Source organism: Trachypithecus francoisi, unplaced genomic scaffold (genome assembly GCF_009764315.1).
Source record: "Trachypithecus francoisi isolate TF-2019V2 unplaced genomic scaffold, Tfra_2.0 Lachesis_group21, whole genome shotgun sequence".
Lineage (NCBI taxonomy): Eukaryota > Metazoa > Chordata > Mammalia > Primates > Cercopithecidae > Trachypithecus > Trachypithecus francoisi.
In genome coordinates, this window is record NW_022681467.1 from 44628216 (window position 1) to 44637407 (window position 9192).

The window sequence follows — 9192 nt, forward strand, 5'->3', positions numbered from 1 at the left end:
AAATTAGCCCGGTGTGGTGGTGTGCGCCTGTAATCCCAGCTAGTCAGGAGGCTGAGGCAGGAGAATCGCTTGAACCTGGGAGGCGGAGGTTGTGGTGAGCCGAGATCGCGCCATTGCACTGCAGCCTGGGCAACAAGAGTGAAACTCTGTCAAATAAATAAATAAATAAGCCAGGCATGGTGGCACACATCTATGGTCCTGGCTACTCAGGAGGCTGAGGCAGGAGGATCATTGAGCCCAAGAATTGGAGGCTGCAGTGAGCTATGATCATGCCACTGCACTCCAGCCAAGGTGACAGAGCGAGACTGTGTCAAGAAAAGAAAAAAAAAAAAAAACAGATGTTTCAATATTTCATGAAGTAACTAGATTTCTAGTTCATAACACAGTTATCAGCATTATCGTAGAAATGTGCACTAATTATATGAATGTCTGATGTCTAGGTTTTAAGGGCAAGTCTAAACCCAATCTTCTAAAACAAGAAACCAGCAGCCTGGCCTGTTGTTTGAGGATCCTGTTTCGAATGTATGTTGATGAGAACCGCAGGGATTCCTGGGAAGAAATACAGCAGAGACTTTTAACGTAAGAAAAATAGTTTCTGATTAGATTTCTACCTGCCATATACAAAATGTGTCACAGCAATACTGTGGATTGAAAAGAGTGGGAGAAAAATACATGCTGACACTCTGACAAATTATTTTCCTTTTTATTTTTTCTATTTGGTGACTCTCCCATTTCACTTTTCTTAATGCCCTGAAGAGGGCAGAGCCTTATCTGTTTCACTGATAAGTCCTTGCTCGAGCCCAGGAGTTGAAGGGTGCTGGGAACTACGCATAGAAACATGGACAGTGAAAACTGCTTCTAGCAGTGAGCAGGCTAGATGGAAGTCCTGACTGTGGCTGGAGCCTTGTGGTCTTAGGCAGGTTACTATCCCTCTTGGGACCAGGTCCTCTTTAGAACTGTTGTCAGCAATAACATCCCATCATTCCGTCTTTCCAAGAAGAATGTGATTTAAATAATATAACTAGGATGTGCCTACAAAATTATCCAGAAATGCACCAATGGGGAGAGAGTGGAATACTGATGAGGAAGCCGCAGCCAGAAAAGTAGGTCTTTGCCACTCAGCTTCCTGGGCATCAGTAGGATTCTGATGCCTGAGCTTTCTTTTTCTCCTGTAACATTTAGAAACAGTAACACACAGTGCTGGCAAATGTGTGGTGAGAATGCACTCTCCTGTATAGCTCGTTGGAGTGTACAGTGGCATGATCTTTCTGGAAAGTAGGTGGGATACCAGGAGCCCTAAAGTGTTCATTCTCTGTGAGTCAGTCATTCCACTGTTACAGAATCTGCTTCAGAAAATATTTTAGAAATAGGAACCAGGAATACCACACAGAATATTCACTGAAGATGTATCAGGAGAAAAAAATTTAAGCAGCTCAACTAAGCTATGATATGTCCTAAATTACGATATTATGAAATATACCCATTAAAAGTGCATTTTTTTTTTTTTTTTGGAGATGGAGTCTCGCTCTGTTGCCCAGGCTGGAGTGCAGTGGCACAGTCTTAGCTCACTGCAACCTCCGCCTCCTGGTTTCAAGCATTCTCCTGCCCCAGCCTCCTGAGTAGCTGGAACTACAGGCACGCGCCACCACGCCCAGCTAATTTTTGTATTTTTAGTAGAGACAAGATTTCACCATATTGGCCAGGCTGGTCTTGAACCCCTGACCTCGTGATCCCCCCACCTTGGCCTCCCAAAGTGCAGGGATTACAGGCGTGAGCCACTGCGCCTGGCCTAAAAGTGAAATTTTTAAGAAATAATTTTACTTAATGTGCGAACTTGTTCATAATACAATAAATTTTACCCCCAAAAAGAAGCTGCAAAAGTGTTTTTACTTGCAATTTTCAGCAATTGGGGCATTTTATTTGTTTTTTAGAGTCAGGGTCTCGCTATGTTGCCCAGGCTGGTCTTGAACTCCTGGGCTTATGAGCTCTTCCTGCCTCAGCCTCCTGAGTAGCTGGGACTACAGGTGAGCAATTTTTCTTTTGAAATCTTAGCAGAAAAAAAAAAAAAACTGGAAGGAAATCTGGCAAAATATTGTCATATATCCCTTAGAATGATGTAACTGTTTTTTCTTCTTTATAATTTTTTCTTTTATAATTTTTTACACTTATCAGTTACCTTACAATGAGAATAAATAACAAGTCATATAGTGAAAAGAGAATTAATTAACTAAAGGAGGCACTAATGGCTTATTTCAACTTTAGCCCAAAAGAGAAATACCTACAGTCTTATAAAGTTTCTGTAAAGGAGATATGTAAGGCCAGGCGCGGTGGCTCACTCCTGTAATCTCAGCACTTTGGGAGGCCAAGCCAGGTGGATCACAAGGTCAGGAGTTTCAGACCAGCCTGGCCAACATGGCCCTGTCTCTACTAAAATTACAAAATTAGCCGGGCATAGTGGCGGGTGCCTGTAATCCCAGCTACTCAGGAGGCTGAGACAGGAGAATCACTTGAACCTAGCAGGTAGAGGTTGCAAAGAGCCGAGATTGTGCCATTGCACTCTAGCCTGGGCAACAAGAGCAAGACTCTGTCTCAAAATAAAAAAAAGAGATATGTAAATGTCAAGTTTTTGGCATAACATGTTTTATTTTAAAAAAAGCAATTAAATGTGATTGTGAGGAGAGAAGGGCAGTTATATAATTGTGAGTAATAAGCTCCTATGCTACAGACATTGATTGAGCTCAGCCCTAGCCATGTGCCAGGACTGAACCAAGTTATCACTTAACATATTTATTTCATGTAATCCTCACAACATCCCCTTGAGTTTGAACTTTTTTTTTTTTTTTTTTTTTGAGACAGTCTCACTCTGTCGCCCAGGGTGGAGTACAGTGGTGCGAGCTCAGTTTACTGCAACCTCCAGCTCCCGAGTTCAAGCGATTCTCGTGCCTCAGCCACCTGGGTAGCTGGGATTACAGATATGCACCACCACTCCCAACTAATTTTTCTATTTTTAGTAGAGATGGGGTTTTGCTACATTGGCCAGACTGGTCTCAAACTCCTGGCTTCAAGTGATCTGCCTGTGTTGGCCTCCCAGAGTGCTGGGATTATAGGCATGAGCCACTGCATCCAGCCAATTCTTTATCTCCATTTTATAGCCGAAGAAACTAAGGCTCAGTGATTTGCCCCAGATAGCACAGCCAGAGAGGGTGCTCAGTGGTTACTGCAGTGGCTGAGCTCAGAGGCTCAAGCTTACATCTATAATTCCAGCACTCTGGGACACCAAGGCAGGCAGATTGCTCAGCCCAGGAGTTCAAGACCAGCCTGAGCAACATGGTGAAACCCCATCTCTACTAAAAATAAAAAAAGCCAGGAGTGGTGGCACAAGCATGTAGTCTTAGCTGCTTGGGAGGCCGAGGTTGGGAGGATCAGCTTGAGCCCGAGGAGGTCAAGGCTACAGTGAACCATGGTCACGCCACTGCACTCCAGCTTGGGCGGCACAGCAAGACCCTGTCTCAAAAAAAAAGTAATTAAAAAAACATGTTAAAAGAATTTAAAAAATAGCACGAGAATGAATAGTTCTCCCCTGAATGTGAGATGTTAATAAATTGTTTGATATGCCCTCACCTCTCTAATTCTTCTAGTGTTTGCAGTGAAGCTCTTGCCTATTTCATCACCGTGAATTCTGAAAGCCATCGGGAGGCCTGGACAAGTCTCCTGTTGTTACTTCTAACCAAAACTCTCAAAATAAATGATGAAAAGGTATGAACAAGTAAACTCTGACATTTCCACTAGGACATAAAGTTTGGGTTGGCTTTTCATTCAAGAGTTTGCAGTAACTGTTTTCTCAGTTCTCCCAAGGATGGTTACATGACTAGCACCATTCTAGATGCATTGGAGAGAAATTAATTCATTACAGAAAATGGGTGCCACAGGATATTAGGGCTTTTTCCCTGGAAGAACCCTAGTTGAAAAGGCTGAAATTTAGACCTCATGTGTTGCTGTTAGGAATGGTATGGTGATTTTCAGTGCAGGAAGAGAGGGTTAAGATTGTGAAGTACTGGTTTTGACCTAGGAACCTGCTTTACAAAGTAAAAGAGCTGGCCGGGCGCGGTGGCTCAAGCCTGTAATCCCAGTACTTTGGGAGGCCGAGGCGGGCGGATCACGAGGTCAGGAGATCGAGACCATCCTGGCTAACACGGTGAAAACCCGTCTCTACTAAAAAAAAAAAAATACAAAAAAACACTAGCTGGGCGAGGTGGCGGGCGCCGGTAGTCCCAGCTACTCGGGAGGCTGAGGCAGGAGAATGGCGTGAACCCGGCAGGCGGAGCTTGCAGTGAGCTGAGATCTGGCCACTGCACTCCAGCCCGGGCGACAGAGCGAGACTCCTTCTCAAAAAAAAAAAAAAAAAAAAAAAACAAAGTAAAAGAGCTGTTGACTTTTGGCAGCAAGACTATCCAAATTTAATTAAAGTTAAATATAACTGAAAGAAGCTTTAATTTGCAAGGTTTTCTTTCAACTTCTTTTTTTTTTTTTTTTTGAGACAGAGTCTTGCTTTGTCATACAGGCCGGAATGCAGTGGCGTGATCGAGCTCACTGCAACCTCTGCCTCCCAGGCTCAAGCCATCCTCCCACCTCAGCCTCCTGAGTAGCTGGGACCACAGACACACGCCACCACGCCCGGCTAAGTTTTTGTATTTTTGGTAGAGACGGGGTTTCACCATGTTGCCCAGGCTGGTCTCAAATTCCTGAGCTCAAGCGATCCACCTGCCTCGGCCTCCCCAAGTGCTGGGATTACAGACGTGAGTCACTGTGCCCGGCCCCAACTTTCTAATAGCAAGCAAAACACCAATATTGTAATAAGTTTCAGGGTGAGATTAACACTTCTGAAAAACTGGTGGCCCCCAGAAAAACTGTCTAATTTTATCTGTTTCTCTCCCACCTCAAGTTCAAAGCACATGCTTCAATGTACTACCCCTACTTGTGTGAAATTATGCAGTTTGACTTGATCCCTGAGCTCCGAGCAGTTCTGCGGAAGTTCTTCCTACGGATAGGTGTTGTGTATAAGATATGGATTCCAGAAGAGCCATCACAGGTACCAGCAGCACTGTCACCAGTGTGGTAGCCCTGGCCACCCAGGCCACTGCTGCAGCTCTGCAGAATGTTCAGCATGCCATCTCTGACTGGCACATCTCGTTGAAGGGTCATAGAAACAAGGAGTTGGCATCTTGGATATCAGAATGACCGGATACGGATGGCCTCTACGCTGCTCCATCACAGTCCCTAACTAAGGCTTATGGTATTTCATTAAACCGTTGCATACCCAGTTAGCACAGTAGGTGGGGAGTCTGCTTCATCTCTATCATTCCATTTTTCTGATTAAACTGTCAAATCTGTCATCGCATATGCCATCATTTTCTAGCAAAATCCCATGATTGGCCATAAACGTTTTGTAAGAAGAAGTCACTCTCCTTGAAAATACTGAACATAGCTGTATAGGTTTGTGATTATTAGAGAGTATGTTAATAAAACTTCTTGTAACGGCTAACTGCCACCTAAAATATGCTGGGTTTTCTGTTGTTGTTTGAGTGTGTTAGAGAAATTTGAGTGTTTTTGTCAGTTATGAGTCAGCCGTAATTAGATTAGTTTAGGGACAGGTTGGGATTAGAGAAGAGTTGTTTTTTTGTGTTTTGTTAATGTCTGAGTGATTTTAAAAGTATTTTACAAAAAGATATTGGAAATTTGGTTGAAGGCAGAGTTTAGTAATTAAGTTAGAATTAAGAGTTTTGCGAGGTTAAAAAAATGTGCCTCGTGGATCTCCCTGTTTTAGTAACATGGCAAGAAAAAATCTACAGGAAAAAGTGAACAATTTAATGAAGATGATTATTAGCCTTCCTTGAAGTATTTGTGGATGGGTGTTAAATTAAAATTTCCAGAATACACTGTCCATCTCACACACTCTGAAATCTAATATATGAAGTAGTAATGAAAATGAAGTAGTAATTTAACCAGAGTTCATTTATCCTTGAATAAACCTTTTTATTTTTACCTCAGAAAAGTGAGTATACTGGCGGTTAGTGTCACTGCTTTGCACAGTCCCCATTAGACCCTCCAGAGAGGGACAGTAACTGTGCATGAGAAGCCACTCCCATGAGCCTCCTCGGCCTCATGTCATGGGTGGAACTGGAGCTGTGTCGGGGCCAGCACAGCTGAACTGTGACAATGGCAGGAGGTAGCATGTGCCCAGCACTTCCATTAATCTGAGCCTAGGAGTTGAATTCTTTGGCAAGGTTAGATTCTGAGGTCCTTATTATGTTAATGATAGTGCAATACTCTCACCTGCAGTAGAACTGAGTTCTGATGCAGCTTGTGTAAAAGCAGGCAGTACACAAGTACGACCCAAAGCCTGCGAACAGTATACATGGATGCTCACCCATGAGAAGGAGCACACACGCCTCATTCTCTGCCCTCACCCACTGCTCACCTAGAGCATCGCTGAGCATTAGACAAAGTGTTACACGGAGTGATTAAAACATTCAGACGTCTACCTACGCTCTTTAGTCCTGTAAATTGGGTTGTATTGATGTCAACTCTGGTGCCTTAGAAGTTAGTAGTTTGGGAACCTATATGTAAAATCGGATGTTTTTTCTTTGTAGAGAAGGATTTCTGGTGCTTTTGCTTACTAAGAGACCGATATTCTTAAGTTGTTTTCTTGTTTTAATAGCCTTGAGAAATGTTTAGTTTTTGGCCAGCAGAATTCTTATCTATTTTTTTCTTTCCCAAAAAGTGTTAATTTCTCTACCAAAGAAAAAATGAGCAGGTTTAGGTTTTTACATGACTTACATACATTAGATAAAAGGAGCTATATAATTTAGCAGGAAAGGACTACGGGAGAATACTTTATTGTGAGTGGAAAATGTTGGCACATTTGACTGGCTTGCCCTGGAATCCACTGCACTGTGAAACCTACGCTCCCTGGTATCATAGCGCGTTGCCACCTCAACAAGTCAGTTGCCTCCATTGATATTTGTACTAAAGGTATACATGGGGAACACGTGTTCATTCATTAAGTTCATCTTGCATGCAGCTATATCCCTGATTGGTTATTTTCCTTTCCTTCTGAGGTTCTCATGTCATTTTCTTCATTGAATGTGACTAAAATCTTTCCGGTGTCTTCCTGCCCTCTCTTTATTTTTGCCTCTTGCAGGGTAGCAGATGTGTCAGTGCATTTTATTACTTGCTGAAGACATTCCGGCTTAAATTTCTTATTAGTTTAGTATTTTAAAAGAATTAATTTTCTGAATGAGGCATTTGAATTGTACCAGCAATGGACTTTTAAAAAACTGGATGTAAAACCATTCAGGGTAATTTTTCTTATCAGTGGACAGTGACGAACAGAGGAAATCCCTTACCTCCAATAATAAGCCATTCAGCCTAAATTCATTTTTATGAGTAAATCTATTCTTTCTCATGGTAAATGTGGCCTGTGCCACTCAAACACTAGTGAAAGGGTATGTACAACCGCAACATCAGGCCAGAACACCATTTATTTATCCGAGTAATGTAGGAGAGTGAAACATTTTCCAAGGCCTTATTTCTTTTTCAGAATGCTTTAAGTGTTGATTATATGTGCTAGGTCTCTCGAGAAGTTTTTATTTGTTACAATACTGCTGCTTTGAGCAATTTTGTTTCTCTTCATCGTCTGTTAGGGAAATCACCAGCTTTGGCATCTTAACAACAAACAGTGGATAGGTAATTTTTATTTCTGATACGCATCTTTAGAGTCAAATATATCTTTTCCCTGTACTCCTTATGTACAACCAAAGAACATATATTATGAAAATTGTATTATAATATTTGGAAACACAACATTTTGCTCTGACAGATGACTTTTGTACAAAATGAGGAAAAAAAAACCCCTGTACTTTTTTTGTTGTTCTTTTGTGATTAAGGGTATATACATTTTAGTAGTCTTTGTTATTAAAGGAACCTGCTGGTAAGTACAAGTGTGACCATCTCATTCAGATGTTTGTTGTTATGATGCAAATGGATATTGGTTTCAATAGAAGCTGGATCCTTAATACTGCATTTTCTGAATTCTGTTTTAATATTTTTGTTAAAGTAGACATAGCTGAACTCACATGAAATCTTGGAATTTTGTTATCAGCAGCTTTGCAGTTTGGGAAACAAAGAAACCAAAGCTGAGTCTTTTAAGGAATGAACATATCTGGAAATCCTTGCTCTCAAAACAAAACAATGTAATCTATCAAAGGTGTTGTTTTACTCAGTGTTCTAATTTTTAAAAAATTTTATCTGCATATTTGCATCAAATATTTCTTTATGTGCAAAATGTATGTTTTACCTCTTTAAAATGCCTAAAAGTTAGTTAATAGTTACTTTGGTTTAATCTATACACAATGATTAAGTGCATTTAATATTGGTAATTTAATGAAAACCATTCCTTGCCCAATGGATGTATAAATTTTTGAAAGAATAAGCAGAATTATATAATATGAAATGCTATGTAAAGTTTTCTATGTAAAAATATTATGTATAATACTATTAAAATATCCCATGCTTTGATCAGGTGGTAAATCAATAAAATTTTAAAAAGTATAGCTGTTTATAATGTAGTAATTTTAAAAACATATATCAAGCAATAGTTTTGGGTCAGTTTATGTCCCTCACCAATCAAAGGGGGAAAATTCCAGTCATGAGAAGATTCTTTATATACCTCTTGAATCTATTAACTTTGTTTGTTGTTGCTAGTTACAAAATTTAATTGTACAAGCAGTACTATTGGTTGTACAAGCAGTAGCTATTGGTTGAACCAATACACACTGACAGCTTTGAAACGTTCAGATGCTAATGTATTTATTTATTTATTTTTGGGACAGGGTCTTGCCCTGTAGCCCAGGCTGAGAGCAGTGGTGCAGTCACAGCTCACTGCAGCCTTGACCTTCTGGGCTCAAGTAATCCTCCCACCTCAGCTTCCTGATTAGCCAGAACTACAGGGCCAGTAGTGAGACACCTTGCCCGGCTAATTTTTGTATTTTTTTTGTAGAGATGGGGTTTCACCATGTTGCCCAGGCTGGTCTGGAATTCCTGACCTCAGCGATCCTCCCATCTTGGCCTCCCAAAGTGCTGAAATTACAGGCGTGAGTACCACGCCAGCTGAGATGCCAATTTTTAAGTCAG

At 41.1% G+C, this 9192-nt stretch overlaps 1 protein-coding gene across 3 annotated transcripts in view; it reads left to right on the forward strand.

Moving 5' to 3' along the window:
* ARFGEF2 (ADP ribosylation factor guanine nucleotide exchange factor 2) overlaps nt 1-8610 on the forward strand; it is a 114720-nt gene extending 106110 nt beyond the window's left edge. For 2 of the 3 annotated variants that reach the window (XM_033186676.1, XM_033186677.1), the window contains exons 38-40: nt 441-579; nt 3639-3756; nt 4943-8610. In XM_033186676.1, coding sequence (XP_033042567.1) covers nt 441-579; nt 3639-3756; nt 4943-5119 — 434 coding nt within the window. In that variant the 3' untranslated portion in view covers nt 5120-8610. The remainder of the gene's footprint in view (nt 1-440; nt 580-3638; nt 3757-4942) is intronic. The other variant, XM_033186678.1, reaches the window with a different exon arrangement.
* The last annotated feature ends 582 nt before the right edge of the window (nt 8611-9192 follow it).